Source organism: Vanellus vanellus, assembly GCF_965231255.1.
Source record: "Vanellus vanellus genome assembly, chromosome: 5".
Taxonomy (NCBI): Eukaryota; Metazoa; Chordata; class Aves; order Charadriiformes; family Charadriidae; genus Vanellus; species Vanellus vanellus.
The window spans coordinates 21,444,707-21,461,119 of record NC_138910.1 but is presented as its reverse complement, the minus strand read 5'-3'; the positions used below and the strand labels follow the sequence as shown (position 1 = coordinate 21,461,119).

At 37.4% G+C, this 16,413-nt stretch overlaps 2 protein-coding genes across 8 annotated transcripts in view; one reads left to right on the top strand and one right to left on the bottom strand.

The window, feature by feature from the left end:
- Positions 1-16,413, top strand: part of LOC309672013 (sodium channel protein type 1 subunit alpha) — a gene marked incomplete at both ends in the record, with an annotated part of 554,434 nt that overhangs the window by 391,353 nt on the left and 146,668 nt on the right.
- Positions 1-16,413, bottom strand: part of LOC309672675 (sodium channel protein type 2 subunit alpha) — a gene marked incomplete at both ends in the record, with an annotated part of 58,808 nt that overhangs the window by 4,194 nt on the left and 38,201 nt on the right. For all 8 annotated transcript variants that reach the window (XM_082484237.1, XM_082484230.1, XM_082484232.1 and 5 more), the window contains 7 exons: positions 781-922; positions 1,988-2,041; positions 5,092-5,373; positions 10,740-10,862; positions 12,948-13,121; positions 14,106-14,260; positions 14,630-14,750. In XM_082484237.1, the coding sequence (XP_082340363.1) occupies positions 781-922; positions 1,988-2,041; positions 5,092-5,373; positions 10,740-10,862; positions 12,948-13,121; positions 14,106-14,260; positions 14,630-14,750 (1,051 nt within the window). The remainder of the gene's footprint in view (positions 1-780; positions 923-1,987; positions 2,042-5,091; positions 5,374-10,739; positions 10,863-12,947; positions 13,122-14,105; positions 14,261-14,629; positions 14,751-16,413) is intronic.

Sequence of the window (16,413 nt, the reverse complement as noted above, 5' to 3'; positions counted from 1 at the left end):
CACTTATTACAGAGGCACAAACTAATAAAATATTGCAATCCCCTTCTCTTGTTTTTCCTCTAGAGTAAATTTTGGCAAAATTTCAGAACTGTCATCTATGATACCAAAGGAGAATTAGAAGGTATCCAGACGGTCATATTTCACAAACTCTTCTTCTCCCTCCACTGGGGCAGGACTTGAAGCAGGAGATCCTGGAACTACTACGTGGAGTAGAGAATAAAAGCCAATTTCTCTCCATCTCAACCCATTTCAGCACATGGATCCAACAGCACTTCCACCACTCCAATAACACTTTGTGTGGCCAGATACTTAGGTAAGTTCTGCAGCTGAAAGACTGACACATTTTGAGGCAGTGTTGACAAAATACAAAGACTAAAGTGTTCAAATAAAGATAATACAATGTTTATTACTAGAGTGCAGAGATCTACACTGCTAAGCTCTGAGGCATGAAGGTAGATAGCTAAGAGTTTTTATAGCTACTTTTAGCTATTTCAGTGGTTAGCCTTTTTATAAGTCTATTATAGACTCCAGCCCCAAATCCACATCTTTACAAAGATGACATTGGGTATTTCACTAACCACAGTCAGACGTATGCTGTCACATGTCTGCTAAACCCACATAAAGCCAAATTGTAAGCTTTAATAATTTAATGTAATTAATATGCAGAGAACATATTAATTTATCAAAAAATGAAAAATATTATTTTATGAATAAAGTTATTGTGTGTGGACCAAAAATAAGCATTTTTTTAGCTTTCTTTTCAGAATAATGATGAAGTACTTATCTTCTTTTTCTGCTGGTTGAAATTGTCTATGATGACACCAATGAAAAGGTTCAAGGTAAAGAATGATCCAAAGATGATAAAGATGACAAAGTAAAGATACATGTACAGGTTATCTTCATACTTAGGCTGATCCAAAACCTGCAAAAAAGGCATAGAAACTAGTTTGACTGTGAGCACAGAATCAAATATCTGCTAGATAGAATTTACGGCACTCTCACTCTGATCTTTGCTTCTTATGGTAAAGTTCCCACATATCCATTCCACTGATCTTCAATCTATGAAGTTACATTCTCAAAAAAGGACTTTGCTATCAAACTTGGTATTTCATTTTATAAAATTTAACTAGCCTATATGAGCGTAGAATAAATACTGAAGAAACAATTGGTTTAAACTTGTATAGTAACATCTGTCTGAGTGTATAGACAACCAGAAACACCAGCTCATAAAGCTGCAAACTATTCTGTATATCTCGCGGGAGGCTCCTGATGTGGGCTTCTAGAGCTTTCAATGCTATAGGTACTTAGGAAACTGCCCTGGATTACGGAAGAGAGGCATGCAAGCCACGTTTAAATAAAGCATATTTTCTTGGTACAACAATGCACATTTACTATACTACAACAGGCATCCTGCTGCGAGTGTAGCTTACCAAAAAAGCTGGAGCTTTACCAGTTTAGTTTATTCAGTTGTCTACTTAGAACTAGAGGACAACTTGCACCAACAGAGCAAGGGGAAGGCAAAAGGGTAAGAAAAGGCACAGCCCGAGTTAAGAATAGGAACTGTACCCTGAAGAAAGGAGTCAGGTGGCTTGCAAACCACAGTGAAAGTCTCAACTTTAAAAAAAAAAAGATCGATGTTAAAGAAAATCATCTCTAAGCTGTGTATCGGTCCCTGTTTCCAAATGTAAATAATGCCTCAATGTGCAAAATTAGAGGAGGAAAAGGCATTTCATGGCAATAGTTAAGTCTGCTGTGGAATTGAGGAAATTTGGCCCGATTGCACTGTAGAGAACATGGAATCCTTTAGGACTACTCTGCTTTCTTTGTCTCTTGTATTTTTCGTATGGTTTCCATCTTCTTTAACTACAAAACTATAATAACACCCTGTTCTCTCATTTTTACTGTTATTTCTGAAAGATGTAAAATTACAGTGTTAAATCGTGGAGCTCTACAGTCAAAACAAATGGAGTCAAGGGACTATACTTACATTACGAGAATCCACAGCTGCATACATGATATCCATCCATCCTTTAAATGTAGCCTATAAACAGAACACTGGTGTTTACCTCATGCTTTTCCTGGAAAATGGCTTGTCAGAAACATTGTTTAAGAGCTTAAGTGTCTTTAGGGCTCATCATAAACACCAGCACAATGCAATGTTGATTCTTGCCTTCTATTATATGTTTTATTCATATATGAGAATTGTAAGTGAATTCTAATATCTGACTATAGAAGACACAGCATCTGTTAAGAACTTTTATCAATTATGATTAATATCTCATATAAAACTTACTTTCTGTGTATGAGCAAAGTAGACGTACTTGATATAGATTCAATGCAGCTAAGGTAAATTAGGTTTGAATTATGTATTTTTTCTCATAATCAGCCTCTATGCTTTGTATTATTTCTGTAGAGTCATGAATTTATCCCACACCTTATAATTCCAAACCAAGAAGTGAGAGACAAGATTTGTAAACACAAGGGATCTTACCCTGTTGCTCTGAGATGTGCTGGCTACATTGCAGCACACTTGAAGTCTTACAGAGATAAGCCAGGGGCTCCTGAGATAATAGAAGCCAATAGGGAAACACCAGTGAAATACCTCAGAGGAATTAAGGGGTGTTCCTCTAAGAAGGTGACACGGCCAACAGCCCAGATAAAGTGCCTCTACACCAACGCGCGCAGCATGGGCAACAAACAGGAGGAGTTGGAAGCCATCATGCTGCTAGAAAGCTATGACCTAGTTGCCATTACTGAAACTTGGTGGGATGAATCCCATGACTGGAGTGTGGCCATTGATGCTACAGGATGTTCAAAAGGGACACAGAGGAAGAAGGGACAGAGAGGAAGAAGGGACAGAGGCATTGCCCTTTACATCAAGAAATGGATAGAGTGTGAAGAGCTGTCTCTGAAGAATAGCCACAAGCAGGTTGAAAGCCTATGGGTAAGAATAAGAGACCGAGGCAACAAAGGGAACCTTGTGGTTGGTGTCTACTACAGGCTGCCCAATCAAGGGGAGCCTATTGATGAAGCCTTCTTATTCCAGCTACAGGAGGCATCATGCTCACAGGCTCTCGTCCTGCTGGGGGACTTCAACCACTCCGACATCTGCTGAAAAAGTAGCATGGCGAGCTGTAGGCAATCCAGGAGACTCCTGGAATACATGGAGGATAACTTCTTAAGCCAGGAAATAGACAGCCCTGCCAGAGGGGATGCAATATTGGACCTGTTGGTCACCAATGCAAGTGAGCTAATGGGTGACATCAAGACTGGGGGCAGCCTGGGCTGCAGTGATCATGCACTAGTGTAGTCTGCAGTCCTGACAACTTTTTTGCCACTGGCAACCTCTCTTCCCACACCTCTTGAGTGGATGGACTGCAAGACAGGGACTGAGGGAGCAAAATCCCTCCCACTGCAAGAGAAGATCAGGTTCGTGACCACCTGAGGAACCTGAACATACAGAAATCTATGGGACCTGACAAGATGCATCCAGAGTCCTGAGGCAATTGGCTAGTGTAGTTGCCAAGCCACTCTCCATGATATTTGAAAAGTCATGGCAGTCAGGTGAAGTCCCCAGTGAATGGAAAAAGGGAAATATTGCACTCGTTTTTAAAAAGGGTAGAAAGGAGGACCCTGAGAACTATGGACCTGTCAGCCTCACCTCTGTGCCTGGGAAGATCGTGGAACAGATCCTCTTGGAAGCTATGCTAAGGCACGTGGAGGACAGGGAGGTGATTTGAGACAGCCAGCAGGGCTTCACCAAGGGCAAGTCCTGCCTGACCAACTTAGTGGCCTTCTATGATGGACTGATTACATAAGTGGACAAAGGAAGAGCTACAGATGTCGTCTATCTGGAATTCTGTAAGGCCTTTGACATGGTCCCCCACAATATCCTTTTCTCTAAATTGGAGACCTATGGATTTGATGGGTGGACTCTTTGGTGGATGAAGAACTGGTTAGATGGTAACATCCAGAGGGTAGTGGTCAACAGCTCAATGTCCAGATGGAGATCGGTGACAAGTGGTGTCTCTCAGGGGTCTTTACTGGGACCAGTACTGTTCAATATCTTCATCAATGACATAGACAGTGGGATCCAGTGCACCATCAGCAAGTCTGCTGATGACACCAAGCTGAGTGGTGCACTTGACACACCTGAGGGATGGGATGCCAACCAGAGGGTCCTGGACAAGCTCGAGAAGTGGGCCCATGTGAACCTCATGAGGTTCAACAAGGCCAAGTTCAGGGTCCTGCGCATGGGTTGGGGCAACCCCCGCTATCAGGACAAGCTGGGGGATGAAGGGATTGAGAGTAGCCCTGCCAAGAAGGACTTGGGGGTGTTGGTGGAAGAGAAGCTGGACATGAGCTGGCAATGTGTGCTCACCACCTGGAAGGCCAACCGTATCTGGGGCTGTATCAAAAGAAGCATGGCCAGCACGGCGAGGAAGGTGATTCTGCCACTTTACACCACTCTGGTGGGACCCCACCTTGACTACAGCTCTGGAGCCCTCAACACAGGAAAGACATGGACCTGTTGCAGCGTGTACAGAGGAAAGCCACATCCACAGAGAGGGCTGGAGCACTTCTTCTATGAGGACAGGCTGAGAGAGCTGGGGTTGTTCAGCCTGGAGAAAAGAAGGCTCCAGGGAGACCTTATTGTGGCCTTTCAGTACTTAAAGGGGGCTTATAAGAAAGATGGGGACAAACTTTTTAGCAGGGCCTGTTGCGACAGGAGAACGGGTAATGGTTTTAAACTAAAAGAGGGTAGTTTCAGACTAGATATAAGGAAGAAATTTCTTTCAACGGGGGTGGCAAAACACTGGAACAGGTTGCCCAGAGAGGTAGTAGATGCCCCATCCCTGGAAACATTAAAGGTCAGGTTGGACGGGGCTCTGAGCAACCTGATCTACTTGTAGATGTCCCTGCTCATTGCAGGGAGGTTTGACTAGATGACCTTTCATGTCATAGATGTCCCTTCCAACCCAAACTGTTCTATGATTCTATGAAAGAAACAATGAAAAATTACTTTTTACTGTTACAAGTAAACAATAGAGGTATAGAAAGAGAAATAGAAATTAAGGAGTGGTGACTTACCACTTGAAGCAGAGAAAGATAACCAAGGCCTACATTATCAAAGTTAACCTTCACATTCTTCCATCGGGCAGTTTCATTGTTTTTTATGAGCTCCTCACATTGACTGTAGTTGTTAATTTGGCTGATATCAAATCTCTCATCAGTTGTAGTGTTAACACAGTAGTAGAATTTTCCAGCAAATAGATTTACTCCCATGATACTGAAGATCAGCCAGAATATAAGGCAAACAAGCAGCACATTCATAATGGATGGAATTGCTCCTAAGAGGGCATTCACAACCACCTAGAGTACAAATTAAACCAAAGAGAGACTGTGTAAGAACACAGGCACCAGTATCTTACAAATGCTTCATCAACACTTCTTAAATGCAACACTCTATTTTAATTCTAATATCTGTGTTACACTTTTTTAATTGTTGAGAGTAACAAGTAAGAAAAGCAGTATACTGAAAAGATAAAATGTCGACATAATTAGAATGAAAAACACATAAAGAGCAGCAAATGGTAGCTTTAAAGAATGGGGAAAAGAACCAGAAACAGGTAAAATGAAGTAAAAAAGAAAACAACAGAAAAAATCAGCATTTATTAATTCTTTGTAGAATATTTACTTAATGTATGTCTGCAAAACCGTATCCGTAATATTTCTAATGATGGATTGCATCAAACACAACAAACTTTTTTCTATTACAAGTTTACTTGATAAACAGTCCAAATCAATATTACTGAGCAAATTTTTAAAAGTAATTTTAAGACTTCTTTTAAATTAAAGAAAACTCAGGGAGGTATGCATGTTCATTTGGATGGTTATATATAAAATCCTAAAAGCGTACATTTTCGAACCAGGAAACCAGCTGAGTATCTGAACAAAGAAAAGCTGGTAGTATTCAGGCAAGTGGCAGATAAGACTTGAAGAAGGAAGAGACTTGATTTAATTCCCAAATGAATTTTGGGGAAAATCAGGCTTCAGGAAAGAAAAACATGAAGTTCATGTATGATGATGAGTGATGATTAAAAACATGTCAAAATAAAAAGAAAATAGCAAAGAAAATAAAATTAGGGAGAAAGTAGGTCCATTATGAATGAGAATGATTTATTTAATGATGAAATTAATGAACTCCGAAATTAGGTAACTTGTATTTTAAATCTGTTTCTAAGTAAGTCTAACAATATAAAATTTAATAACTATGGAGCATTGCTGCCAATTTTGCCAAAACAACTGAATCAGATCCTTAGAACCTAATGAAGATTTTGTCTTAAACATGCAGGACATTAGATATTACATAGATTAGATTATTTATAATTCATTTAGTTTATATTATGTAGGAACTGCAGTGGATCCTCTAGCACACTATGCTACTTGTTTCTATTCGAAATACAAATGTGTAGCTTAAGTCTGTAATATATTTTGGTATTACATTTATATCTACAATTAATAGGTTCCATAGAATCAATTACTTGTAAAATTAGTCATCTAGGTAGAGCACCTTTCATTCCTTGCCATTTCACAGTATAGAAAACAAAACCTTTGAATTTTGAGCAGGTGATGAACCACCACCATATATACCACATAGTGGACTTGGACTGAAGGAAAGGAGAAATATTTATTTTGCTTTCAGGGCTCCATTCCTGCCAAAATAATACCTCTTTGGGGTGATACATACTTTGGACAATATTTGACATCCTATGGGATTTCAATGAAATTGTTGTTGTGTTAAATTTAGAGGCTAGACCAAATGAGGTTCCTTTCAAAGTAAATTATTCAATGACTCTATAAAACCACAGAATGGTTGATGAAGTCCAAACCTTCCATGCTTTTTTTTTTGCCACATATTTTAATTCACATGCTGTAATAAGTGTTTATTTCTAATGGGCAAAAAAAAAATCAAACCAGTTTCTTACTCATAATAAAGATCTCCTTAGCAACACATATTATAAATCAATAAGCAAAAATAATATAGCATTTTATCACTCATCAGCCAGGCAAGAGGATTCCCTGACTAACGGATAAATCACTTCTGCCTATTTCAACAGTGCTGTCTTATGTTGACAGACGTGTACTCTCAGCTTTGTGATGACATGACTGTGGTAGGCCATGTTTGACCTAAACAAAGGAATAGTTTAATAATAATGCGCATTAGTTTAAATTGGAAATCCATGAATTCACTGATTTTAGTGGGACGTTTGATTGGAATATGAATGGCAACATCATTTTTTTTCCCTAATTTGGGAATATTTGCCAAATATATATTAGTTACTATTTTTACATAATTTTTATTTAGTTATGTCAATTCTTCTACTTATAAAAAATATAAGTAGATTTCTTAAATGTAATAATATCATCCAACAGGAATAATTATTGAGATATAAAGGGATAGTTAATGAAGTGAAAATATTTGTCCTCGAGCTTTCAGTCTCATTACACCCGAGAATTCTCTTCCTCTTTTTGCTACAGCTGCAGGTCGAGTTATGTTATTCTTTCTTTAATTGCTGGATTTCTACAGCTGACCTACTTTCTCTGTTTTAGTCTGAGTCCTGAAGCTATAGTAGGACCAACTTGTAATATGAATCATTTGAAGACACTCAAAACGTACTGTTGAGCATCACTGAAAACGCTGACCCAGACACCTCCTAGCTTCCATTAGTAGTTGGGGTGTGAGAAAACAGGGCAAGGTCTGACAGCCAGGGAAAGCAGCAAAACCATTAGAAAGACATTAAAAGCAGTGTTTACTGGTTAAAAAAAAAAAGGTAGTATGTGCCTAGCACCATACAGCAATGAGTGATACTGCTTGAGACAGAGCATAGACAGATTAATTATACTCCCACAGGCTACTTTCATGAAGTCCCAAATGCAAATTAAAGGGTATTTCCCCTGGCAATAGCAGCGGTGGGAAGATGCAGGGGCAATGTTTTCTATTAATTATTAATTTGGGCAGGCACAAGTTCTGATCCTAGAGAACAGTATGGTGGATTAAAAATTTTGGATGTGTAGAATAGAATTTTTTGCTTGTATATAGGAAGTGTAATGCTCACTGGAAGTAATTTGGAGGCCAAGAGGGCATCCTGGCTTGTATCAGAAATAGTGTCACCAGCACAGGGGGAAGTGATCATCCCCCCGTACAGAGCACTGGTGAAGCCACACCTCGAATACTGTGTTCGGTTTTGGGCCTCTCACTACAAGAAAGACATTGAGGTGCTGGAGCGTGTCCAGAGAAGGGCAACAAACCTGGTGAGGGGTCTAGAGCACAAGTCTCATGAGAAGCAGCTGAGGGAACTGGGGTTGTTTAGCCTGGAGAAAAGGAGGCTGAGGGGATACCTTATCACTCCCTACAACTACCTGAAAGAAGGCTGTAGCGGGGAGGGTGTTGGTCTCTTCTCCCAAGTAACAGGCAATAGGACAAGAGGAAATGGCCTCAGGTTGTGCTAGGGGAAGTTTAGATTGGGTATTAGGAAAAATTTCTTCACAAAATGTGTTGTCAAGCATTGGAACAGGCTGCCCAAGGAAGTGGTTGAGTGACGACCCATGGAGGTCTTTAAAAGATGGGTAGATGTGGTGCTTAGGGACATGGGTTAGTGGTGGACTTGGTAGTGTTAGGTTGGACTTGATGATCTTAAAGGTCTTTTCGAGCCTAAATGATTCTAAGTGCCTATCCAAATATGTGCACCATACTATATTGTCATGTTTTCCATTCATAGATGTTAAAAACCAATGAAATTGCTACATTATGAATAGATATCTTGAATTTCCGTGTATCAGACCTTAAAATCGTCACATACTCATTTCTTCACCAATTTGAGCTACTGTATCTTTAAAGACATTAAGCCTGAAATTAATTACTTTAAATAAGGCAAAATTCATTATATCCATAGGAAAATTTCAATGGTTAATTGCCTAACTAATAAAAATATAGGCCACATTTCTAGTTTGAAGTTATCTAACTTCATCCATTATTTTTTATTATATCTTTTGCTAAAGTCATAAATCTCCTCCTTATCTGGGTATTTTACAAAGAGATACAGTTAGCAGATCAGGATCAAATCAGTAGGTAAATTTTATGCCAACATGGAAGTTATGGGATTAAAAATTATCCATAAACCTTCATGACAAAGTGATTATTTCTTCCTTGCCACATTAAATTGTTACTTATGTAATTTACTGTGCATATAAAATTTTTAATATTTTGTCTTCATTTTTTTTGCTAATCATTCTCATAAAAAACTAACCACTAATAAGTTTTTTAGTGAGATGCTATTGAGGTTTTAGGTAGGCCTTATATCTAAGCATCCCAAATTTTCAAATTTGCTTCAGCAAAGTTCTAGAAATTTGTTGAAGGCAAGGAAGTGGTATTTTCTACTTGCATTTATAACCTTTCATCAAAGCCTGTTTCCTTTTTGGGTGAAGTCTTTTACTTTCCACACACATAGAGCATCACATTTTCTTCAGAAACTCACCAATTTGTAGTTGACTTATAAATGTGCTAATCAGCTCATAACCTGCAGTGCTAAAGATCAAAGACTGTGGTAGGGAGCTCACACATGGATCCCTTTTAATTACAGCAACAGGGTTTCAGCTCAGGTGCATCTGCTGATTAGATCTATGGCAATATGTCCAAGGCAGACAGACGGACCCTGAAGCTGTAAGTCAGGCATCTTCTTGTGGCTGGAGCTAGAAATATCTACCATCCCCAGTTGTTGACTACTGCCCCCGAGAGACACATTTCTAGAGCTTTCATGTCATAGCAGAATACATAAGGTCTTTGTCCATTTCAGTGCACTAAAGTGACTAAACTAATCCATCTGACTTTGCACTGGAATAGGCAGAGAGCCCAGCTGGGCAGCTGAGGGTGTCAGCTGTGGTAACTGATAGAACAAACAGCTGGGGACAATAACTTCTCAAATATACCCAACTCTGTCAGCAAAAGTCTTCCAATATGTTTTCAGGCTGCATAGTGCTCTATAGATTATAATCAACATTTTAAAATCAATATGGAAAGCAGTAACCAACCAATTTAGGCCAGAAATCATAAAATCAGCTCCATCTTTGATACTAGAAAAGTTGTCTTAAATAGAATGCAATAGTTCTAATCTGAAAGAGAGAAGGTATTTTAACACTGCCAATTTACTTATTAATATAGGAATTAATTATAAAACTTTTAAATTGTAACAGAAAGTCCCAATTAATATTTACAGAATAGAAGGTAAAAGATATTTGATAGACTATGCATGATATTCTATACTTGTATGAAATACACACGTGCATATACATGTGTGTATACGTGCACACACTTTTATGAGGAAGTATTGTTTTTTATAACTGTTCTGACTTTAGCAGGATTTATTTGTACAGGATAAATTTAGTTTTGTAGTAGCATTGCATAGTTGATGCAGTTGATAACTCCTTGCGCCCTCCAGGAAAAAAAGTAGGGTGAAAAGTAGGGTGAAAGGCCAAGGAGCCTAAATAAGTGTAACAATGTGTGCAATAACACATAAATTCATATAAGCAGATGAAGCCTTTTGCTTATATGTTAGTGATAAATGTAAAATATATAGGATGATAGTGTAGCATTTCTGCATGGATTTGTCGTTGATTATTCTGCATGCATTGTTTCTGTCTATGCATGCATTATTTCAGATTCTTTCATTTTGTCTTACCCTCATCCCTTCAAATCGCGACAAGGCTCTTAGAGGTCTCAAAGCTCTTAGTGTCCTAAGGGATTTAATCGCACCAAGTTCTGAGTAGCCCAAGGCATTAGCTGTTAAGCTAACCAAAGAGACCTACACAAAAACAGAAAGGCAATATTGCTCATTCATCTTGTATATCCTTTCGATACGTATGGTGGGAATGATGTGAGCCCTGAACTTCTCAAGAAGATTCAAGGCTGGACCTCTTTCTCCAGGAATCCCTCTATAATGCAGAAAGATCTTTGAAGTCAGACAAAGTAGAATAGAAGTATATTCTAGGTACCTGTTGATGAAATCATGTTGGTAGAATGGTATAAAAATGCCTTCTAAATTCACATAAATCAGTCAACATTTGGCGGTATTTAAAGAAAAATGAAGTCACATGGAAAAAGAAAACTCCCCAAAGTTGGGTGAATTGGAATGATCAATTTAGGTCAGGACTTCCCATGATATCTTCAGAACTTGATGAGAATGTAAAAGCTCTCAAAAACCACATCCACACCTGGCCTTTGGTCAAATGTAACTTTCTAGTGTCCAGAAAATCTTATTCAACAGCCATAGCTACCAGTGCTGTTCAGATTTAACCAGACTAATCAAGACTGATAACCAACTGTTTGTTAGACAATGGTAGAAGCTTCATGGTTAGGCATATCCACACTTCATTACATTCCCTGTGACTCCTTTAACCACTTCATCAATTCTGGCTTGCATAACGCTGGTCTGGTCTGCAGGCAGATGAGTAAATAAACTAGAATAGCTGTAAAATAAATAATACAATTATCTTTCATCAATAATCCTTAGAAATGTATTTATAGTAAACCATTGGGAAGGAGTGGCCCCAGTAAAGAAAAAAAAAACAAACCAACCATCTTCTGTTTCCCTCCATTTAATGCCCTTCCCTTCCATCCTTACTGTTCTCTCTGAATTATTTCATTTCCAAATTAATCTTTTAATCTCTGACTAAAGATTCAAAAACATGAGTCAGAGATTAATTTTTTCCATGAAAAGAATTGCACCAGGGTAAGGTTGCCATGCAAAATTGATAAAGTTCACAGAAGTAACTAAACCACAGATTTACGAATAAGAATTAAATATTTGTTGATAAATACAATAAACATAATGACAGTGTAAAGTATTGTCCACAGTGCCTCTCTAAAGCTTTACTGGTCATGGAAATTTACATATCTGAAGATTGAGCCAATAAATGTTTTACAAGGGTACAGAGTCAACCACAGAATACTAAGTGTGCGTATAGCCATGTTCTATCACAGGATCTGCAACGCTGGTATGGATTCAAAAGTTATAATGTTTTCCAGGCTCTGTATAGTAAAGAATTAATGGTCTACCATATCACTGTAGTTTTAGGGAGCTACATAGTGATTTCTATAGACTTCTGCTGCTTTTCTGAAGGAGCAAACAAGTGATCTGAGACACATTCTTACCTTGCATTCCACTGAAATTTCATATGTGGAACTGAGAGACGCCCTATTAGCACAGACAAATGTTGTCAGGCTACTGGGGCTGGAAGGGAAATGGATGTCTGCTATATGGTTAAAAAATCTGTAGACTTCCATTTGTGCTACCCAGTACTGTGCATACATTGTTGAGCATGTAGACTTGAAATTACAATGCACTTCTCCCTAGGTCTCCTTCAGACAATGTGTATCTGCTCCTTGGTGGTGCAGCCTTTTGAAAATCATTTGAGAACCCATTCTAAGACAGCTCATCTACAGTTCTCCAAGCATCTCTTTAAGTTCGCCCATGCGATGCAGTGAAAAGTACAAGAGTACTGAATAGTACAATGGAACAGGACACTTAAAAGTAATTGATTAGAATGTTAGAAACCTTTGAAGAAATTAGTTTGAAATATTTAAATTCCATATACAGCAAAACCTGAAGAGGATGAACAACATCCTTTCCACACCATGAAAAAAAATAGTAAAAAGTATCCTTTCAATAAAGCATTACGACTTCTTAATACTAGAGAATATCAACAAAACACCTCAAGAGTAATAGATATATCTAAATATTTTTTCTTTTCCGAACAGAATTATAAACCATACCCCAGCAACAGTTTTAAAATAGAGTTTCTGTTGAGTAGAACAGAAAGCTTATCCTGAAAACATAATATTCTGATTTTTAGAGCCTGTCAAACAGAACATGAAAAAGAATACATACATCAACAATCAGGAAGTCCAGCCAGCACCACGCATTAGTGAAATAGGTTTGAAAGCCATAAGCCACCCATTTTAAAAGCATTTCCAGAATGAAGATATAAGTAAAAACTTTGTCAGCATATTCCAGCATGGTCTTGATAGTTTTACGTTGCTCTATGTATATATCTTCAAATGCCTGTGAAAAAGATTTTTTAAGATATAATTAAATGTCTTCACAATTTGCAGCATGGTATATAGTAGCCAAGAATGAAATTGAATTGGAAATAAATATGTGACGATAAGACATATATCCTTCCATCAGGCACAACTTTTGCTTTCACTCCATACTGTAGTCTTTTCATAAAGCTGGGTCCAAACACAATTTTCAGCTGAGCTGAACAGTGATCCATGAAACTTACCATTGGACCATTCTCCAAAACTCATCTTCATTCATTTCCATGGATACCAATGGCTTATTGACACAAGGATTTCCTTTGTGGTAGCTACAACTTTATACCAAAATTATATGAGGGATTTAAAAATGACTCTGTGATGCAGAATTTTTGAGGAACTAATAATTGAAACCAAGCTATATACACCAACCCACAAAGCAATCCTGAACAGAGATTAATAACTCTCTTTTCAAAAAAAAATGTCTACATTGACAGTGAATGACTGCGCATTGACCCAAGTGTAGCGAGCACACTATATTTTGCTCCTGCTATGAGGATCTAATTACATCAGTGCTTACTCAGCGCCACCTGATTTAACATCAATCTGGTAAAACACCTGATGGAATCACATTGGCACCTTACATCTCAGTTTGACAATTCACGTTGCTGTTGATAAGTTCCTAGCTCAGCTGTGGTTTATTTTAAATGCGTATAAGACAAAAAAAGCTATTATTATCAATATGAAGACATGTGAATACCAGCCTGATATAACTAGTTTCTTATTTCCATTAACGCTACATTTTGAACTTGCCAATTTGTTTCGTAGCCTGTGAGCAAACTCTTATGTATCCTACAATACATGCCAAATACTCATTGATATATGTTGACATTAGAACATTTATGAATCGTATATTCAATTCTGATATGTTACCTGCAGCTATATAATTAACTGCAATTCTAAATGCTTGCTGCTTAAAATAGACACAATAGTTCCACAATGAATTTACCAGAGCACCGCTGCTGAGAAGAATCATGAAGACAATGAAGGTCTCAAACCAGTTGTGTTCAACAATCTTATAGCAGGTTTTCCTAAGATTCCACCAGATTTTCCCTTTCCCGTCTTCTACACTGACTTGACAGCATTTGAATCTCCGCACACAGCCTAAGTGCAATAATAAATTTTGAGATATCAGAATAAGGTAAATATTTATTACAAATCACAATGAACAGAAGTCATTTGGCTTATTTCAACACTACTGGAATAGATGCTTGTAAGTAAGTATCTCATATTTGAGGATTTTCATTTCAATATTTGAAGTTAAAGGTTAGTAACTCTTATACCACCTTCCAAGGAGAGAGCGCACGCATGAGAACAGTACATCTGTGGCAGTATCTCTGACGGAGTTACTAATACAAACAGAAAATACAACTATAATCACAAAGCTTCTTCTTGATTTTGTATAAAAATAGAATCCAGCCCAAATCAACACAGTCAGGTCTAATCACCTTGCACATACTTTGCTTTGCTTACCTTCTGTAAAACAAGCCTCTGGCTCCAGAGCTTCTTCGGGTTCTGCTTCTGGCTGTTCCCCTTCTGGAGGTAGCCCGACATCAACTGTGCTGCCTTCTGACGAACTGGATGCATTTAATTTCTGTGAATGAAACCCCACATAATTATTTTTTTTCAATTTTAGTTATTTTGACTAGAAGTTCATGTTTGAAATGCATACCAAAATATTTTGCATGTATTCTGTGCTCTGACATTAAAATAATTTCTTATCTACAATCTATAATGCCAATTTGCTCTATTACAGGTGAGGTCACAAGATTAGAAACTACATCATGTGCATTTTCCCTATTGAAAATATTTTGATATTTTCATACAAGGAATTGCTGAAATTATTAGACTACTATTCTGAGCCACACATAAAAATTGTGAAATGAAATTTCAGTAAGTTAGGAATGGGTGCCTTCCACACTTTGCACTGTTTAATTATTCCAATCATGTGGCTGCATTTTAGATTACACTTCAGATAGCATGTGTTAATATAAATAATTTTCCAACGTCATGACCAAACCAACAGCAAGCTGCACAGATGTATTTTCATGTCTCAAGTAAATGTTATTCTATCAAGTCTGTAAAATCTAAAAAGTTTGAATATAAACTTTTCTTTATCATTGACATGAAAACACATGTTATGAATTGTATCGGAAAGTTTAATTCTCTTTATTTCCAAAAGAGCAGCACATTATTTTCAGAGCAGTAGCTGATATTTTGCATTCTCACTTGCCAATGCATTTTCTGAATCTATTGTGCATTTTGAAACTACTTATTACTTTGGTACAGTACACATACATGTCCAATCACTATAAAAGCCCCCCAAAAATCTTTATTTTGGGAAGACTAAAGTGAAAACAAATGCTTTTAAACCAATACTGTCATAAACCAGTCCTGCACCAAGGAATCATAGTGATAATATAATCCAAATCTTCAAAATTATTATTTCACACCATCACATTATGTCGGCAACAGACAAATATGAGTACTATAATAAGTAAAAGTAGTTTGATCATGGCATTCTATGACTCTTCTAATGTTATCACTATGTGGAGTATAACATCAGTAAAATAGTTGCATTGATAAGTAGCTAATTTTAAAAAAGGAATGATGTAAGCAGATTTAGAATACAGTCTATAGGGAGTTAATATTAGACAGAGAGATGGTCCATGGTAACATTAAAGATATATCTTTGCTGACACTTAAAACTTAAGTTAGAGGCATTATTCCCTTAAAACATGTTTGAGAAGACCAAAAATCTATACAGTTTTTGTAAAGGAAATATAAACAATATTAGTATGTGAATACAGAAAGTACCATAAGACTTTAATGGAATTTTACACTGCAGACAGTATTAAGTATGTTCTTCAAACAAAAAGAAGATTAATTCCTTTCTCCCCCACTCTGATTTTATCAAATCATGCTGACAATATATTGTGCTGTGATTTTGACATAGGCTTAACTTCGATTTTTGTGTACCATGGTACACTATAGCCCGCATTTTAGAGGAAGACCAAACAAATGGACACATTCATTCTAGGGTATGTTATGCATGTAATTCCAGCGATATCTGCACACCCATTTCCTTTATGTTTCTTTGCAAATCCCAGCTTACATATTCGTGTCTCATGTTTGTGCATAAGCTTTAGTATCTATGAGGCTAGGTCCAATGTACAAAGACATGGATGCACACTTTTCTGCAGGTTATTCTTAACAAATTTCCCATTGCATCATATTCAAATTATAGATAATGCACA